Below are 20,279 nucleotides of genomic sequence, written 5' to 3' on the forward strand. Positions count from 1 at the left end.
GATGTAAATAAGGCGCATTTGGTACTTTTAATGGATTAATTTTAAGAGCCAAATCCTTTAATTTTTGATTGGATACATACCTGTAGTGTCAGAGTGTAACATGAGGAGTAAACTTTAAACATTTTAATAAAAATAACTTGAGTGACAATCCAGTGAAATGCAACAGTAATCTTCCCATTACACTAGAGTCCTGATTTTCTAGTATCATATGCTGAATTAAGGAACTGTAGATGTCTAGTAGAGATTGATCTGTAAGTACAACTACACAGAACAATCAACTTTGAGTGATCATAGATTAAAGAAAAGAACATCAAAATCCTCTGCTACTGGAAACATCATTATAGACCCTTACATTACAGACCTCATCCTTACATCATTACACATAACAGTGCTTGAATTGAACTGTTATAGGGAAAGGATCTTCATCCACACGTAAATTAAGAATATAATTAATGGGCTATCAGATTATTCCTCTCACACCCACTACAAATGTTGATCTAGTTATGTTACAATTTAACTAATTACTTTGCAACACCTTTATTTGTAAGATACTGTTCACCCTTTAAATGCATTTCCTTCAGCCCTCCAGCAATTGTGAACAAAGGTGGCATCGGCTGAATCATGATAAGCCCAGTACCACTTACCCATACCAGAAGCGGGGATCATTGGAAATGCAATGGTTGAGATTCCGGTGTGCCAAAGCTTTCTTTTTATTTAAGACAAACTCCTGTAATTTCATTTTTACTTCTGTGCTTGCCACTGCACCTGAAACACCCAAAAATAAAGAGAGAGGTTATTTAACCAACTTCATTTGATGAAAGCAGCAGTTAATTAAAACTTGCAACTTTCATTCACAAAGCAACAAAGAAAATATTTGAAAAGATTGAGAGCTAAATCTTTGGCTCTCCAATCAACGTAAAAGCTTATTTCAAAGAAAAAAAGACAAAGAGGCTTCAATGAAGAACTCCTCTTTACTATCTGGACTTGTACATAATTGCAATCTATGTCTGAAAAGGGAGATATAATCAGAGATTTCTCATTTTCCTAAAAAAAGGTTTCTGAAGAGGATTTTTGTACTTGCACAAAAATACATGTATAATAAAGCACTTGTACTAGGTATTCCAGCTTTCTTTTAATCAAAGGTATTTAGGATAAGGGGTCTTGGGCATCATCAAGTTTTTAAAATGTCACATCTGCAAGCACAAGGGGAATGAGATGAATATCTCATATGTAGACTTTGTCTTGAGAAATCTTGCAAATAAGGATCTCTTTGTTCAATGTATCTGTGTACAATAAGACCTACACAATATTCCAATTCAGTTACAAGTCTGCAATCCATTTCTTCAAATAGAAAATCTAGCATTTTAAAAAATATCTGAAATTTCAAAGTGTAGAGTTAAAATGTCAACTGTGTAATTTCTAACAATTATCTACTCCACAATAGAGACCAGTCTATTTTACTATGATGATGGATTAAAATTATCCTTCAGTTGGCAGAACTGATTCTCAGAGAGCATTTCTGAAGGAGTAACACAGAGACATTTTGGTAATCACAGCAAGTAGTATATGGGGGCTCATCTAAACCACAGTGTAAGCCAATCATCCAAAGGGATAACATCTGGAATGCAAGAAAGTCATCTGGACAGAAATACACACTGTCAAGTCATGGGTAGAAAAGTCAGCCAATATGAGCACCAGCTTTTACTTGTTATACTTAACATTTTGATGCCACCAGATAGGTTGAAGAAAACTTTTCATTTGTCCGTGAAGAAAAAGCCCTCAAAGTTATTTGCTCAGCACTTTTTGAAGGTGCAGCATTGCTCAATATTTTATAGGGAGTGATAAAATCTTAGAAATTTGTTTTTTGGGGGGAAAACAGTATTTCTTGTTACTTCTAGATAAAGTAGATTGGGCAATGATCCAAAGAGGTAGTTCAAATGAGGGAGGCTTGTAGGAAGTAATATAGTACAATGATGGAGAAGGTGAGAAGTAACAGAGAGCGACTAATAAGACCACACATCTTTAAAAATACTGTCTCGCCAAACAATTCTCATGTTTAATCACTAACATCTTCAAAATAATCAAATGTGGCTAGGTTATGGTGGCTCTGGTTAAAGATGACAGTATTTAGAAGCATCAAGCCAAATATGTGTAGCTCATAGGGTTTACAAAACCTCCACCGGCAATAAGTGTGTGTGTGAGTGTGAGTGAGAGCGCGCGCTGAAAGGCACTACATACATATCAAAGGAGAAACAAAAACTAAAGGCCTTCCATTCTCTGTCCAGTTCTGGGGAGACAGACAGAAAACGAGCCTGGCTTCACCCTCCACCATTCTCCAATGTTACCTCTGGCAGAATTGGAGCCTGACTCCAGAGGGTTTGAACTGGAACTCCCACCATTCTGTTACTGTGGGAAAGCATCCAGAATTCGTCTGCACATCCATCAGTTCCATTCAGATTTCTATCCTACACTTCAGGAAATGGGTAAATACACAGATGTGAAAACTGATTAATTATCCTCCCTGTATCAATTTAACACATCTAAGTGTCACTTTCATGTGAATTAAAACGTTTTCTGTTCTCTAGGTACAGCAGATAATGGCATGTCAAAGATAAGGGGCAAACTAAAACAGACAAGTTTTAAAACTAAAATTAGTAAAAAGGCAAATAGCTAACAGGACATATCCATTAATATCACCTCAACATTCCCTCGTTTATTGTCTATTATACTTATTCTTGGTGTTATCACAGCACGTAAGACCCCCAGCCATGGCTCAGGATACCATTGTGCTAGGCGCTATACAAATGGAGCAAAAAGACAGTCCCTGACTCATAGTCCCAATGCTGTATCAAGGCGACTGGGGCAGAACCCACTGTGGTTCCACTGAAGTCAGTGAACTGCCACACTGGTGCAGAAGTCCTCACTAGAGGATCACTACTGTGACAAAGTTCCTCCTCTACCCTGGTGGGTCCTGCGCTTATTGGCGGATTTGCTCTCCTCACAGATTCACCCTGTGGGTTGGGAAACAGCCCAGAGACCTTCCTCTCTGGTAGGAGCCACAGTCCAGGTCAATTCCTCCTGTGTTTGATCAGGAGTTGAAAGGACTGGGGGGAACCCGGGCCCGCCTTCTACTCCGGGCTCCAGCCCACGGCCCTGTGGACTGCAGCTGTCTAGAGTGCCTCCTGGTACAGTTGCGTGACAGCTACAACTCCCTGAGCTACTTCCCCATGGTCTCCTCACAACACCTTCTTTATCCTCACCACAGGACCTTCCTCCTGGTGTCTGATAACGCTTGTACTTCTCAGTCCTCCAGCAGTATGCCTACTCACTCTCAGCTTCTTGCACGCCTCTTGCTCCCAGTTCCTCACACACACTTCCTCTTCTCTGGCTCCCCCTGGCCTGACTGGAGTGAGCCCTTTATAGCATCGGAGGGGCCTTAATTAGAGTCAGGTGCTTAACAGCCTCACTTGACTCTTAGCAGGTTAATTAGAGTCAGGTGTTTTCATTAGCCTGGAGCAGCCCCTGCTCTGGTCACTCAGGGAACAGAAAACTGCTTATCCAGTGGCCAGTATATCTCCCTTCTACTACTCTGCTGTTAGGGGAGAGGGATAGCTCAGTGGTTTGAGCATTAGCCTGCTAAACCCAAGATTGTGAGTTCAATCTTTCAAGGGGCCACTTAGAGATAGGGGGCGAAACACAACAACAAACAGTACTTGGTCCTGCTAGTGAAGGCAGGGGGCTGGACTTGATGACTTTTCAGAGTCCCTTCCAGTTCTATGAGATAGGTATATCTGCATACTAAGTCAGGCCATGGTCCATCTTAACAAAAAAAACAACACTACTCTGCTGTTCCCAAGTGGCCAGGGTCACACTATGTAAACTTTTGGGGACAGGGACAGTCTTTCTGTGTTTGTCTACTGCCTAGCAAAATGAGGCCTCAATCCTTTACTGAAGCCATTAAATGCTACCCTAATTGTAATAATAATAGGGGGTTATGTAATTGTATTGGATCCAAGAATCCCTACAAGAAACTAAAAATATAAGCTAGTTACAGCAAAATCTTACTAGTGTGCATATGGAGGACGGTGGGAACACTGTGTCTGCAGAACTTTGCAAATTAGCAGGTTAGTGAACAACACAAAAGCAAGGCTAATACTTCCAAAAAGGTGCTTTGTACTACTTCAGAATGTTCCAGAAAAGGCTGAAGTGTAGTGTATTTTGTTAAAAAGCAGTAGCCTTGGGAATATGACATCTAACACATTAACCCTGCTATTAATCTGTACCAAGAAGCTGGGAGAAAGGGTTCTTATTGTGTGTGAAAATTAGCCATGGATGGACTGACAAGGTTCTATTGTATGATTAGTTTAAATTAAAGGTGTCCCTTTTTTTTGTTCTTCTATGATATAAAAAGGCCTGAACATTTATTAGCCCTCTTCCTCTCCTCCCTCTCTCCACTTAAATGGATCTCTGTTATGTTAAAACTTCAGGTCTTATTTACCCACATTTTTCCTAAAAGATGCTATATAACCATCAATTGCACTTCCACACAGCATCTAAAACTGATTTTGCTAACAGCTATTTGACTCACATGCCTGAGAAATGCTTAGGAGAAACTCCATCTTGGTTAGACTAAAAGCCTCTAACCCAGTGGTCCCCAACGCGGTGCCTGCAGGTGCCATGGCGCCTGCCAGGGCATATACGTGAGCCCATATACTGGCTGGCAGACAAGCATCTGCCGAAATGCTGCCGAAAAGCGACGTCACCTAGGGCTGGTCTACAAGGGCAGGGGGGGGGGGGGGTATCGATCCAAGATACGCAACTTCAGCTACGTGAATAGCGTAGCTGAAGTCCAAGTATCTTAGATCGATTTACCTTGGGTCCTGACGGCACAGGATCGACGTCCGCGGCTCCCCGTGCCGACTCCGCTACCGCTGCTTGCTCCGGTGGAGTTCCGGAGTCAATGGGAGCGCGTTCGGGGATCGATATATCACGTCTAGATGAGACGCGATATATCGATCCCCAAAAAAATCGATCGCTACCCGCTGATACGACGGGTAGTCTGGAAGTACCCCAAAAGGCGTTGTGGCCGAAATGCCGCTGATTTTCGGAGGCATTTCGGCAGCGACACCTCTTGATGACACTATTTAGGCAGTGATGCTTCATGACATTGCTCCTTCTCGGTGCCGTTTTGACGGATGCTTGTCCGCTGGCCATGGTCTTCGGTGGCTCGTTGTCTGGCACCTGCCACCCGGAAAAGGTTGGGGACCACTGCTCTAACTCTTCAATTAAAGACAGAGACAGCTTCACAATCCACAGCTGAGGCCTCCTAGAGGTCCTCCAACAAAACAAGGGAAGACCAGGGGACAGTAGGAGCTGGAGAGTAGGAGCCCAAATACCACCGTGGCCTCCTAGGTAGAAGGAGGAGGAGCAGTCATTGTACATGTAGTAGTAGTGTGAGAAGGGGGGAAACTAGGTTTCAGTGACTGCAAAGAAATAAAAGGAAAAAAGATAAGAGACTATAAGTGGTGGTGTTTTAATTTGAGATAGGGTATTGTAGAGGGAATGGGAGACAGGAAGAAGGGAGCGGGAATATAAGAATTAGACTGGTTTATAAAGACTGAGGGATAGAAGTTGTGGTAAGAACAGGTTCTGCAGAGGGTAAAAATGAGACTAGAGCCTGAGTTCGAGCAAGGTTGGCATAGGCACGGACTCAGAAAGAGAATCCAGAGGTGGAATACGGTTTTATTACAAACTGCACATGGGAAACTGAGCAGAGGTGTGGGGGAGTAGAGATGGCATGGTGGAGAGGAGAGAGCTCTGAAAAGATAGGAAATAACGACAGGAAAAACGTGCAGAGGTGCTGAAACAGGAGTGAATGCAGTCAGCATCATGGGAGAGATCATACGGATATGGTGCAAATAAGGCAGACAACCGGATAGAGTGGCAGGCTAAAAGGGAATTAACAGGACAAATCAGCTCATTAATATACTTAATTATAGCTTAGACTAACTAGGGTTGCCACAACTACTGTAACAACAAGGAGTCCGGTGGCACCTTAAAGACTAACAGATTTATTTGGGCATAAGTTTTCTTCACTCTTCTCACTTCTTCAGTTTTTTACCTATGAAAGCTTATGCCCAAATAAATCTGTCAGTCTTTAAGGTGACACCGGACTCTTTGTTGTTTCTGCGGATACAGACTAACAAGGCTACCCCCTGATACATCACAACTACAGTGCCACAGTTCAGAGATAGAAGGACTGCAAGCTGTGACAGCAGAAGGGCTAAGAAAAGGCAGTGTGCCAAAGGTAACTTGTGCTGAGGAGGACTGTGAAAGTCTCTGCAGTAGCAATGGACTTTGAAATTCCATGCCTGGAACGCCTGGATTAGCAGCAGATTATGGGGCCAGGTGTGGCTGGCTGGGCGCAGTGCTTAGAACTGGTTCTAGGTCCTACTGATAATGGTGGGAAGGTAGGATGACGACAGGCAAGGTCCAGCTCTCTGCTGCTGATGCTACTGCTTGTTATATGGTAAGAACTTACAAGTTAAGAAAATTTAACGTAGTCTACTTTGTTTGCTAAACATTTTCCTTTTATATTGTTGTTGTGGAAGTTATATTTTTGGTCCAAATGCATCATGACAGCATATTTCAAGTCACATTCGGCAGTTTTGGTATCCTGAGATGAGAAAGAAGGGAGATGCCATTATTACGTTAAGTGAAATCTGTTTGTGTTGTCTCTTACGAAATACTACACAGTGTATTTGGTCTCATATTCATGGGTGGGGGAGGGTAGACTTTTCTTGTATCTAGTATTTCCTCCTTATTTTCTAGCTTAGGATAACTGTAGCTGAATTAAGTTTAGCAAAATGTTAGGATGTAAGAAAAATATTTTAAGTGTTCTAAAATGTTTAGCTGCACTGATTATACAAACACTATCCTGCCTTTTAAATAAAAGTATTGAAAAATAAAGAGGAAGACTGTTTCCATGATTACAACATAACATCCCACGGTTCTAGTCTTTCTTCTGCACTTATCTGAATTTCTTTCAAAAATATTCTTCAGATCCTTTGAGTGTTTTGTAGCCAGTCTGTTTTATTGATTTTTTTTAAAAAAAACTTAAAATAAAAACAAAACAATACACATTTTACAGGAAGAACAGATAGAACAAAGCATATATATCATCATCAATTGATCTGAGCTAACAATGGAGAGGGAAGATGTAATATTTAGTTTCCACATGGTAAAAGATTATTGTCATTACTTAGGATTTACACTAAAAACGCTAAGAAAAGGGAAAGTATCATCTCATATGGCAGCCAACAGCACACATCCTTGTGGTTAAACCACAGGATTGATCCTACATGGAAAATCATCTTCACCCACTCATCAGCAGCACCAAACTACCCAATTTCTTAATGGTAAATTCTGACTCTTTTGCTTTAGTCATACCAGCTCATCTAAAATAGCTCTGACCTTAAACAAAAGTGTTTTATTGAGGCATTTACCAAATCTACAGCCTCCTTCACTTTGAATGGGGATTAGATTTACTGCCTACCCTTATAATGAGGGGGCTTATGGTGGGGGAAATCAGATTCTAGGAAAAAAGCAGACAAAACTTAATCTCCTAGTCCTGGCAGATCCTGAAAGGCATTGTGTTTCTGGAAAAGCCCTTGCATGTCCACCTCACATATCTTATCTGGTCCCCCATAAGTCTCCCCTATCCACTCACTCTGCCTCTTCCACCTCTCACTTCCTTTCCTTGTCTCATTTTCCTGATGGAAAATCCCTAGAGAATTTAGAAGACAATGGGAAACTCTTCTAAAGGGTTTTCTGAACCATCACATGCAACTTATTTGTCTCTCTTTCTTTTTTTTAAAACAGTATATTGGTATCTCTATAAGGGTTCACAATGTTTTGATCTTTGTAATTCCGTCATGCAGAAAACAGCACTTCCTAGCAACTGGAAGACTCTCCAAATTATTGTCTAGCTCCGGCCACCAAGAAAACATACTACTTTGCTCAATGTTTTTCCAATCAGGTAAGGAGGTGGGAAATGGCAGTCTCAGGAGGGTTGGTAATTGGACCCCTTGCATAGCTTAGTCACTAGTTCAAATCTGTAACAGGCTGTCCCGACAGTTACTTGCAAGCTCATCAGCACCCTATAAGGAACGAGTTGGTGAGTCAGTGAAGCTTCTAGTGGACAAATGTTTACACTGTGAAAACTACCTCTACAAACAGCACCCCTGCTGGCTGTCTCAGAGAAGCTGCTGACTGAATGGAGTACCTCAAGTACCCTTTAAGCCAGGGGTAGGCAAACTACAGCCCGTGGGCCACATCCAGCCCACAGTACCATCCTGCCCGGTGCTTGAGCTCCTGACCCAGGAGGTTAGCAGCCCCTGGCCCCTCCCCTGCTGTCCTTCCTCCCCCGCAGCCACAGTTCGCTCGCTCTGCTGCTGGCACAATGTTCGGGGCAGCAGGGCTGTGAGCTCCTGGGGCAGCACAGCTGCAGAGCCCGGCCTGACCCGGTGCTCTGAGCCGTGTGGTGGTGGCGGCAGTGTGGCCTGGCGGAGAAGCTGTAGCGCTGCCAGCCAGCGGTGCTCTAGGCAATGCGGTAAGGGGACAGGGAGCGGGAAGGTGGGATAGAGGGCAGGGGAGTTCGGGGTGGTTGGCAGGGGTGTGGATGGTGGTAACGGGGTTGAATGGAGGCAGGGGTCCCGGGCGCGGGCAGTCAGGAAGGAGAGAAGCTTGGATGAGGCGGCAGGGGGCAGTCAGGGGCAGGGGTTCCGGGGGCAATCAGGGGACAGGGAGAATCATAGAATATCAGGGTTGGAAGGGACCTCAGGAGGTCATCTAGTCCAACCCCCTGCTCAAAGCAGGACCAATCTCCAGACAGATTTTTACCCCAGTTCCCTAAATGGCCCCCTCAAGGATTGAACTCACAACCCTGAGTTTAGCAGGCCAATGGTCAAACCACTGAGCTATCCCTCCCCCATAAATTAAAACTTTTGTAGGGATAATCGTAGAATGTCAGGGTTGGAAGGGACCTCAGGTGGTCATCTAGTCCAACCTCCTGCCAAAGCAGGACCAATCCCCAGACAGATTTCTGCCTGAGATCCCTAAATGGCTCCTTCAAGGATTGAACTCTCAACCCTGGGTTTAGCAGGCCAATGCTTAAAGCACTGAGCTATCCCTTCTCCCTATCTCAGGTCCAGCCTCCTCCACCACCCAGCCCTGCCTTTTCCCAGGGTTCCGCTTCCCAACCCCAGAGAAGGGGTGGTTGGATGGGGCAAGGGTCCCGGGGGGGCCATCAGGAATGAGAGGAGGGGTTGAATGGGGCAGCAGGGGTCTGGGGACAGTCAGGGGACAGGGAGAAGAGGTGTGTGGATGGGGCAGCGGTCTAGGTGGGGGGCAATCAGGAAACGGAGAGGTTGGATGGAGCAAGAGTCCAGGTGGGAGGAGCAGATAGGAGGTGGAGGCCGGGCCACAACCCTCTCCCCTAACAGGCCCTCCATACAATTTATGAAACTCGATGTGGCCCTCAAGCCAAAAAATTTGCCTGTTCCTGCTTTAAGCACTAAAGGTGGTCTCTCCAGGGCAGGACTGAGACACATTGGGAGGGGAGCCTGCTTGTGAGATCTGGGGTTAATGGAGTTCAACCTTCAATGCTGCTAACTGAACACCCCTCACGTGCTTCAAATTCATGTGCAATAAGGATCAGAATGAGCAACTGAAATGTCTGATGGGGAATTTGTGTGGTCCTAATGCAAATACAAAGTAATGCACTCTTGAAAACAATTCCAACTACATCTACAAAATGATGGGGGCCAAATGAGCTGTTACCACTCAAGAGACAGACCATGGAGTCATTATTTCTCTGAAACCATCCACTCAGTCTGCAGTGGCAGTCAAAAACATTAACAGAACGTAGGAACCATTAGTAAAGGGTAGATAAGACAGAAAATATAATGCTACTATATAAATCCATGGTACATCCACACCTTGAATACTTTATGCAGTTCTGGCTCCCTGCCTCAAAAAAGATACATCAGAATCGGAAAAAGTACAGAGAAGGGCAACAAAAATTATTAGTGGTATGGAACAGCTTCCATATGAGGAGAGAATAAAAAAACTGGGACTGTTCAGCGTGGAAAAGACATCGACTAAGAGGAGATGTGATAGAGGTCTATAAAATCATGAGAAGTGTGGAGAAAGTGAGTATTTTCTCCTTTATGTAAAACAAGAAGCAAAAGTCACCCAATGAAATTAATAGGCAGCAGATTTAAAACAAACAAACGAAGTACTTCACCCAACATTCAGTTAACCTGTGGAAATCATTGCCAGGAGAAATGAAGGCCAAAAGTGTAATTGGGTTCAAAAAAGAATCAGGAGAGAATCAAACGGAAAATAGGTCCATCAATGGCTATTAGCCAACCTGGTCAGAGATGCAACCCCATGCTATGCATGTCCCTAAACATCTGACTGCCAGAAGCTGGACTGGACGACAGGGGATGGAACAGTCAATTTCCCTGTTCTCTTCATTTCCTCTGTCAGAAGACAAGATACTGGGCTAGATGGATCGTAGATCTGACCCACCATGCCATTCTTATGTGATGATAATTTTACTGCATCTTGTTGCACACTTTTCCTTGGGTACTACCACATACACAAGAGCAAACCATACTGTGTAAGGTATAAAGAAATACTTTCAGAATTAAGATACTTTATTGTACATATATAAAAAACAAAATTGAGGGCTCAGATACAGTTTCATCTTTTCTTTATCCTTAATCTCTTCTCACAGTTAACATGAGAATTTCATGCAACAAGTCTCCGTATGCAGAGAACTACAGATGTTTCCTAAGCATTGTAAACTACCTTTGTACAACCACAGTGTAAAACAGAGTTACGAGTGCCCATGGCTTCTATCCACCTACTGTAAATTCCATCACTGAAAAGCTATCTTGCTGTTACTTACTTTCTTTTCCTTTCTCTTTGTTTTTTAGCTGTTGTAGTTTCTGTTCTCTATGCTGCTTCTCCAGCTCCTGTTCCTGTCGATGTTGCTCCAACTTTCTCTGGTGCTCCAAGAGTTCCTGCTGATGTTTCATTGCTAGCATTTCCTGTTGCTGCTGTTGAGACGTGAAAGGAAAAAAGAAGTGAATGCACACAGCCTGACCACCCAAAGCCTTCATATCACAATGCACCAAATAGGAACTGTTATAACTTGACGCTGATGCGTTTTAATACATTTAACAAAACAATGAAAGAGCATGTCTCCTTGTGCAAATGGTTCTTGCATTAGGAGGGCAGGTCACTCCACTCATCCTCATTCCAAATTTAAGAGAGAGAGCACATGCTAAGTTATGGCTAACCTCTTCGGAGATGTGGTACATCTTGTACCTGGCTTACCCTCTGTGGCCCTGTGTAGGAGCTGGTTACAGTCAGAGCCCCTGTACTTAGTGAGCACGTGGACCTATTGTTTAAATAGCACTAACTTCTCCAAAAGGGGTGGGGCTATGCTCCTCAATCCACAGTTGGTTCTACATGGAAGGATGGACAATGATCAGAGCCACCAGAACTCCAGAAAGGCATTTTCGTCTAAGCCAGTCTCAAAAGCTCCTGGATTTCCCAATGGTGTGGCATGCATCTGCACCACCATCCACACGAGGCTAAAACAACTGTGCTCACAGACTGGTCAATTTCAGGCACTGCAGCAGGTTCTCACTTGTGTCAGGTTGTCACAATCATTTTTAAACATTTCCTTTTGGAACCATGCCCTAAGGATACATGAATAAACATTTCTTAAGGGAGGCCCTAGTATGTTTAGGTAAATCAAACCAACAAACCACTACTGGTACAAAATTTAGCTTACATCAGTGCATACTTAAGTAACATGCACTGATGAAAGCCCAGTTTTGTGCTGGTGCAGCACATCTGCATTATGGGTGTGCACATCTACATTACAGGCTTGCACAAGGATAACCAACATCAATGTAATTGCACTGGTGAAAAAACTGCCTAGTTTAGTACTGTCTAGCCATTGTGCATTTTAAACTAACGTGCATTTGTATATATTCTTGATCAACTGAAATGCTTTATAAGAAAATTATTATAACCAAAATAATCACGACTATATTAAGAAAATGTTTTTGAGGTTACAAAATGAGACCCTCACAAATTAGTAAAGTGCCAGAATAAAAGTTGTCTGAGCCCAATGAATTCAAACTCATCCTGGCCACACCCCTCAGAGGTAGATAGAGCTTTGACAAAAGAAGAACTGAGATTCAGGGAGATGAAGACCAAAATCTGCAAAAATCTCCACTAATTTTGGGTGCCCATCTTGAGATACCAAGATGTGATTTTTCAGAGTATTTAGTGTTTTTAAATGGCCCTTCACATGTTCAAAGTACTGTACAGATATTACATAATTAATCTTCATAACTCCCCTGTGAGGGAGGACGGTAAGTAATATTTAAGTACTGTTGCCCCTTTGGCTCAAGTGGTTAGCGAATATCCAGGGCCTTGCCAGGCTGTTTCAATGAGGAGAGAGATGAGATGAGGTCAGGTGTATTATTTGGCGCACTCCTGTTTAGTTACAAAGACTGTACACTGTTTTCCCTGCACAGTAGAAACAAACAAGAGCAGGCGGTTTCTTATTGTTGGTTTCCAAGTCTGCCCTTCCAGTCAGGTCTATGCCCAAGGATCTCTGTCTCTGCTCACAACTGCTTCTCATGCCTTCTACTGACGGGCTCCTCTAACACATACACAACTTGCCAAACAATCCCCTAGTCCCTGCATTTACAACCAGTTCCAGAGACATGTTCAGAGCACACAGTTTTGCAGCCTGAGTCTGAAAGTCTATACCGGTTTGAAAGCCTTGCAGGCAGAGCCAGAGCTGGCTGGCACTGTCCAGCCGCGGAGTTTTTTTTAATCGGTGTAGACATATCAGATAGCAAAGCCAGCATTAGCACTGAGGGCCTCCTGAATCCCTGCATTCCATACCACATAGCCTTACTCCAGAGGGTCTGACATCCACAGCTCCCACTGATTTCATTTATCACTGTGAGTGCTTAACACTTCTGAAAATCAGGGGTTTAAATGTAGACAGCTAGAAGATGAAGAACACACAATTAGTGACCATTTGTGAAAGTTTGATTTAAGTGATTTGCCCACCATCACATACAAAGTCCCAGCCCAGAGCACCATCTCCTAGGCCAAATGGTATTTTCATGGGACATGGGTATGTCGGCAGTAGGATGAGAATCTATTTAGTACGCTAGCACACTAGGGTGGGTGAATGCACAGTGCTAACAAAGTTCAGTGTTATAATGGCAAGCCAGGAGAAAGCTGCACCGAGCAAAAAAACAGATGAGAAATGACAGTGTTTAGTAGCAAATAACTTGGCTATATGAGAATGGTTTTTCATGGGGCCACAAAAAGGCACCTTCCTCATAACAGTACTAGTCTCCTGCCAAATTTCAAGTTCCCACTGCAAATCCTGGAGATATTAGAACTCTTCAAAAAAAGAAGTTCCACCTAAATATATGGGTTATCATCATTCCTACAATGCTTCCAGATTTCACGTGCATCCTATGTGTCGAGATGGAATGTTCTGCGTAGTTCAGTTACGTATATTATTATGCTGCAGATTACTCAGAGTACAGGAACACGTTTACTCATTGGCTTGAGTTACCATAATCACATTACGCCCACCTTGCATTCTTTACCTTGGCAGCTTATAAACTAGCAGATTGATTTTAAGTTGGCACTGTTGACTTTTAAAACCCTTAGTAGACCCTGGCGATAGTTGAGACTTCTTCCTTCAGCATTGACTTAATGGGTATCTGTGCTCAGATACCACCCACTGTCAAAACTTCCCACCACCTTGTCTTAACTGGGAGGGGACTGGGTCAGAGCTGTGGTAGCTGCTAAAATCTGGATTTCTAACTTGCCTTCCGCTCAAGAAAAAAAAAAAATCACTCCATCTCTCCCCAGTTTTGGAAAGTATCTTAATCCTTTTTAAAATCCAAAGATGTTTTGCTTATTTATAAAATATGTTTTTGCTATTGTGGGCCTGTATTTATTACTTTTTCCCTCCCCTTTTTCTTTTTGCCATCTGTTTTTATTTGTTAAAGTTTTTCATAGCTATCTTTTGGGGGTTTTAAGTGGCGCCATTAAGATTTTCAGCACAATGAGCTTCTGTAAGGGGCACATTATAAATAAAGTTATTATAAAATTCTATACAAGCATGTGGAACGAAAGGAGTAATGGCTGCATATGCTGCAATCTAACTGGATAACTACTCAGAGTTTTAAACATTCCTCGATCATTTTTTGCTAAAATTTTAAGCATATTAACTACTAAATAATGCAGAACTGCTTACAATTACATTCATTGCAAATACCACGGTCTATTCATAATGTTCTAGTTCAACCCACCTAAACAATGGAGAGCAATTCAGGATTTAACCACATACAAAAATGAAACCTCCAGAAGCCTGTTCTTTTGTTTTTTAATTAACTAGCTGCATCCACTAACACTTTTCTGTTGGGAGAAAAAAATATTACAGACTTATAACAAGTCCACCACATGGTGGCTATAACCTAGCCCCAGAAAGTATGCAAATGAAAAATAATTTTTGCACAACTGGTTTAAAAAGGCTTTTTTTTTTTAAATGAAATCAGGAGCCTTTTTTTTCTCCCACCTGCAGTCTGCTGGGTTTATCATGTTATGCTTCCTGGAATGGCTTAAATACACAGATGTTTTAGAAGGAACTGTTATTTCATTAACATCTGTAGTGAAATGTAAATGAAGAAGAAAAGAAGTGAAGACAGATTTGTACTGGATTTCTTCCAAAAATTTCATTAAAGATGTGCTGTTTCTGCTGGAGTTCCAACCCACTCTCTAACAAGTATACTCGCTATAGATTATGAATCTTTTCAGAGAAAAGAAATGAAAAAAAGCCTGTCTTATTGAAGAGAAGAGACAGCATTCTAGATCACGTTGTTAGGACAAAGTGAAATGAGGTCTCCTGTAGACTCTGGCAATAATGACAAATGCAGAACCCACTTTTCTGCTGTGTCTATATTGGGATTTTTCCTACATTGCAAATAGAGGCTTCCTTCTTTTCCTACTGGCTGTGTGATAGCACAGAAAGCAGACATATATTGCCCAGACTGACTATTCATAAGTGTCTTTTGAAATATAATTATATATATGCAAATAAATATTTAGGTGGATTTGTTAAGGCTTGTTAGTTATCCTAGTAAGAACTTTCTCTCATACCTTTATGAAACAGTAGGAGACACTATCACCAAACTCTGTTACAGGCAAGTCTACCAACGGCAATTCTGCAATGCTCATATGTTAAGTGCACAGTTCTTTTAAAAGTATGTTTTCCTTGCAAAGTAAGAAAAATTGAATATTTGCAAAAAATAAAATTATACGGCAAGGGCAAGCCCCTGCCTTAGGACTAATTCCAGAACACATCATAATTTGAAGAGTGTACTGTGAAAAATATGGATACTGTATTAAGTAAGAGTGCAGCAGGGAATATCTGAATAAGGAACTCTTGCCAAAATAAATATTTGTAAATATGTATAACTATAGGGATTCCTTCATATGCTTAATGTCACTGCTTCTACTATTTGCAAAAAATGCACAAATGCTTAACTGTACCTGTAGCTAAAGCTTCTGAGGCTCCACTGGCATATATTAATGCTAAAAAAATGTATTCAGAAAAACATAGCGGATTTAATGGCATTTATCATTTTACAGCTAAATGTGAAGACAACAGTACAACAAATGTCAATCATATTTACTAAAATGACTTTTTTTTTTTCATTCTCCAATTAATTCAGGTTTATTTAGAAAACAGGGGAGCAAACCACAGCTTTTTAACTAAATACATTCTAAACTTATTTTCTTTTCAACTATATCAAGTAAAGCAGCTAAAATAGAATCCCTCAGTCATTACAAACAGAGATACTGCTAATTAAAGCTCTCATTGAAATTATTCCCAAAGAAATACAATACAGTCATTGAAACCAAGTGTTACTAAAACTTACATGATAATTAAGACTCAATTTACCACAACAAATGCAACTACATTTCCTAACAAAATGGGGCCAGCCACAGACACAAATGGGCCATCATCATGGTAGGAATTAGGCATGTCCATTGGTGATTCCTTGGAGTTTGAAGATGATTGCCTTACATAAAATCCAGGATCCACAGATCTTGTCACAATTGGTGCAGACATTTCCCAGTGGAAGGAGTGGATCTGGATTGTTGAGTTGGGCTCCAGCACGTTCTTTCCTCCTTTTCCACTGTCTCTGGGATCTTTGACAGAAGGTCCTTTTCCATTTAGGTCAGTCGAGGGCTTGGGTTTCCCATGAGTTTAATTGCACTTCATCATATTGGCTTTGAGGATGACTTTGAAGCACCTTTTTTGCCCTCCCCTTGTCCATTGGCCATGGCTCAGTTGTGAGAACATGATCTGCTTTGGGTGTTGATTTTCAGGCATTTGAAAAACATGATTAGCCCAATGGAGTTAGTGGTGGGTGATCATAGCTTCAATGCTGGAGGTTTTGGCTTGGGACAGAACGCTAATGTTGGTGTGTCTGTCGTCCACTTGACTTAGAAGATTTTGCAGAAGCACTGTTGATGGTACCGTTAAAGAACCTTGAGGTGTCTACTGCACATGAACCAGGTTTTGACACCATACAAGAGAGCAGGGATAACAACGGCCTGGTACATGAGAAGCTTGGTGTGATTCCTGATGTCTTGCTCTTCAAAGACACGTTTTCTCAAGTGTCCGAAAGCAGCACTGGTACATTGAAGATGGTGTTGAATTTCCTCATCAATGTCAGCTTTCTGCGACAGATAGTCGCTGAGGTAAAGAAAGTGTCTGACATTCTCCAGGGTCCCTTTACTGACCTGAATTACAGGGGTATGATTCTGGTGATTTGGATCCTGTTGTTGGAGTACCTTCATTTTCTTGGTGTTGATTGTGATGCTGAGTTGTTGTAGGATTCAGAGAAAGTGTTGATTCTTTTTTGAAGATCATCTTTTGAGTGGCACACAGGGCACAGTCGTCCGCATATTGGAGTTCAATGGCTGATTCAGTCTTTGTTTTGGATCGGAGACAATTGAGATTGAAGAACTTGCCGTCCACTCTGTATTGGACATCAAGTCCGGAGGGGAACTTGTTAGAAATGAGGAATAGGATGACAGAAAGGAAAATGGAAAAAAGGGTTGGAGCAATGAGACAGCCTTGCCTAACTCCTGTCTTGAATAGGAAGGGGTCCATTTCGGATTCATTGCGGATAACTGTCAGATATGTCGCCGAGAAGGAGTCAGAGGACAGCAACAAATTTTGGCGGGCATACAAATGTAATGACAATTCTCCACAGAGTCTCACAATTGATGGAGTAATATGCTTTCGTGAAGTCAATGAAAACCATTTACAGAGGTTGATGTTGCTTGCGGCACTTTTCTTGAAGTTAGTGGGCAGAGAAGATCATGTCAGTGGTACTCTGAGATCGTCTGAATCTGCACTACAATTCTGGGAGCATTTTCTTGGCCAAGAGGAGCAGCCAGCTGAGGAGAATTCTCGCAAGAATCTTTCCGGAGGTGGACAACAGAGTAATTCCTCAATAGTTTCCACAATCTAATTTGTCAGCCTTCTTCAAGATGGTCACAATCATGGCATCTCCAAGAACTATATGGATTTCTTCTCAATTCCAAATCTTGAGGATTAAGGCGTGAAGCTGGTGAGCCTGTTCGCCTCCTCCTCTGAAGATTTCAGTGGGGATTCCATCAGGTCCAGATGCCTTATTGTTCTTCATGTGTTTGATGGCTTTCTTTACCTCAACGAACATTGGTGGGATTCTAAGGTCATCCTTGATAGGATGTTGAGGGATTAAGTCAAAGACCAACACTGAAGTCACAATTCAGATGGTCTTTGAAGTATTCTTTCCAATATGCACTGGTAGATTCATTCTCCCTAAGAAGGTTCGCTCCATCCCTGGATTGGAGTAGGGTTAGCCCTGGGGAACCATAAAGGGCTTTGGTGGTGTTCAAGAGTCCTCGCATGTCATGGGTGTTGGATCTCTTTTGCTTTGCTCTCCCATTATTTGTTCTTCATTTCACTGGTTTTCCTTTGAACTTCAGCTCTGAGTTGATAGTGGAAGTATTGCTTCTGCTTGGAACTGATATTCTGCCAATCACAGAAGGCCTTGTGCTTACGGTCGATCAGGTCTTGGATTTCCTCATAGTTCTCATCAAATCAATCTCGGTGCTTCTTGGTTGAGAAGCCCAGTGTTCCTTCACATGCAGTGTGGGCAGCAAATCTGAATGCTTTCCAGTGATCTTTGGGGCTCTCCATCTCAGTTTTGATATTCATCAGTTTCTTGGGGAGGCACTGCTGGAAATGGTCAAGTTTAGTTGGTCTTTAAGACTCTTGGCATTGATCTTCCATCTAGCTGATATCTTCTGCGTTTGTCATTTTGAGGTAAGTGATACAGCAGATAAGGCAATGTTCCTCAGTTATCACTTTGGTGATGTAAACGTCTTCACAATCACCAACAATGACATAGTCAATCAGATGCCAATGCTTATATCACATGCTTCCACAATGTCTTCTACTTATTCTTTTGGTGGAAACATGTTGTGTGACAATTAGGTCATATTCCGTGCATTTGGTCAGGAGAATTCTGTTGAAATTGATCTTGCCCACTCTTTCCTTTCTGATTGTGCCATTCCAAAACGCATTAAAATGACCAAGGAGTATGAGATTCTCCTCTTCGGGGTTGGTGGAGAGAATTTGGACAAAGTTGGCGTAAAATCCTTCTTTGGTTTCATCATCATTGTCAAGGGCTGGAGTGTATGCACTGATGAGTTGCATGTTGATTTTGGCAAATTTAACATGGAGGGTCATGATGCTAACTGGTAATTCCAAGAGCTGGTTGACTATTTCATTTTTGACAGCAAAACCAACACTGTAGATTTGTCATTCATTGTCATCTGCTACTTTCCAGAAAAAAGTGTAACCACCACCTTGTTCCTTGAGCTTTCCTTCTCCTGTATGTCAGGTCTCACTCAGTGCAGCAATGTTGACGTCATGCCTTCTGAATTCTCTGGTCACAGTCGCTGTTCTTTGCTCTGGCTAGTTATTTTTGGGTTGTCCATCAGGATTCAAACATTCCAGGGTCCAAATTTCATTGTTCAGTTTTGACTGCAGTAAGGTGATCCCTCTGGACATTGTTATCCAGTCTGGGGGAGACAAGGCAGACTGTGTTTAGGGCACCTTTTCTAGCCCTCTCCCACACAAGGTGAGCAGTCTGGATCCTAAAAGGGGCTGCTCAGTCGTGGTTGTTGCTGCCAAGTTGCAGTCCTGCCTCTGTCCAAATGCATAAATAACCATCTGACAGCCGCTGCCTACATGTAGGTCTGTAACCAGGAGCTTCTGGTAATAACTGTCTTGCTCCACCTACCCTTCCCCCAGCCACAAAAACCAACCCAGAGCTAGCTCCCTCTTACTCACAATTTCAGGCAAGTTCCCTCCCGCCCAAGATATTTATAACCTCCTATTTACAACCTTTCCCCTTGACAGCTTTCTGCAAGTAGCTTCAATTTTTTGTTTTCTAAAATTTGGTCAAACTGGGTAAAATTTTTGAAAGCACCTAAGACATTTAGCGACCTACTTCCCAATTCATTTTCACTTAGATACTTTTGAAAAATTACCCACTGCAATTAGTTGAAGGATGTGTAAAACTACCTGTAGCCAGAGAATTTAGTACTGCCTATGTATCTGAGGAGGATCATGTGCATGGTTTACTTTAGCAGAGATGTACAGCTAAATTACGCTCAATGCATTTGTTTCAGATTCTTGGTTACTATAATCTGAAATAAATTTAACTTCTGTGAAGACATAAAACCTCTTAATTTGGGTCAAAATCAGTCCCTGTGACCACCATACACAGTTCACCTGCTGAACAAAAGGCTGCAGCATGAGTGGAATGTACTCTGATCCTGACCAGACAAGGCACTCCGTGCTACTCTGTACCTATCCTAGATACAGTTCCTAATCCACTTGGCAATCATGTAACTGGGGTAAGTATGAAGAATAAGTATATTGTTTTTGAATACTGAATAGGATAGAAATTGGGAAAGTGCTCCAATCTCTCCTCCTTTTCTAGCTGAGGACACTAACAGGACTATAGAACTATATTTAGACTTGGAAGGATTTGAATTCTATCAGTAAATGTCAGTACATGTTC

The 20,279-nt window shown here is 42.2% G+C and overlaps 1 protein-coding gene across 8 annotated transcripts in view; it reads right to left on the minus strand.

The window, feature by feature from the left end:
- HDAC4 (histone deacetylase 4) overlaps window positions 1-20,279 on the minus strand; it is a 428,143-nt gene that overhangs the window by 171,718 nt on the left and 236,146 nt on the right. For all 8 annotated transcript variants that reach the window (XM_050969402.1, XM_050969401.1, XM_050969399.1 and 5 more), the window contains 2 exons: window positions 10,976-11,126; window positions 645-765 (listed from right to left, as the gene is read on the minus strand). In XM_050969402.1, coding sequence (XP_050825359.1) covers window positions 645-765; window positions 10,976-11,126 — 272 coding nt within the window. The remainder of the gene's footprint in view (window positions 1-644; window positions 766-10,975; window positions 11,127-20,279) is intronic.

The sequence above is a fragment of the Gopherus flavomarginatus genome, chromosome 10, assembly GCF_025201925.1.
Source record: "Gopherus flavomarginatus isolate rGopFla2 chromosome 10, rGopFla2.mat.asm, whole genome shotgun sequence".
Taxonomy (NCBI): domain Eukaryota; kingdom Metazoa; phylum Chordata; order Testudines; family Testudinidae; genus Gopherus; species Gopherus flavomarginatus.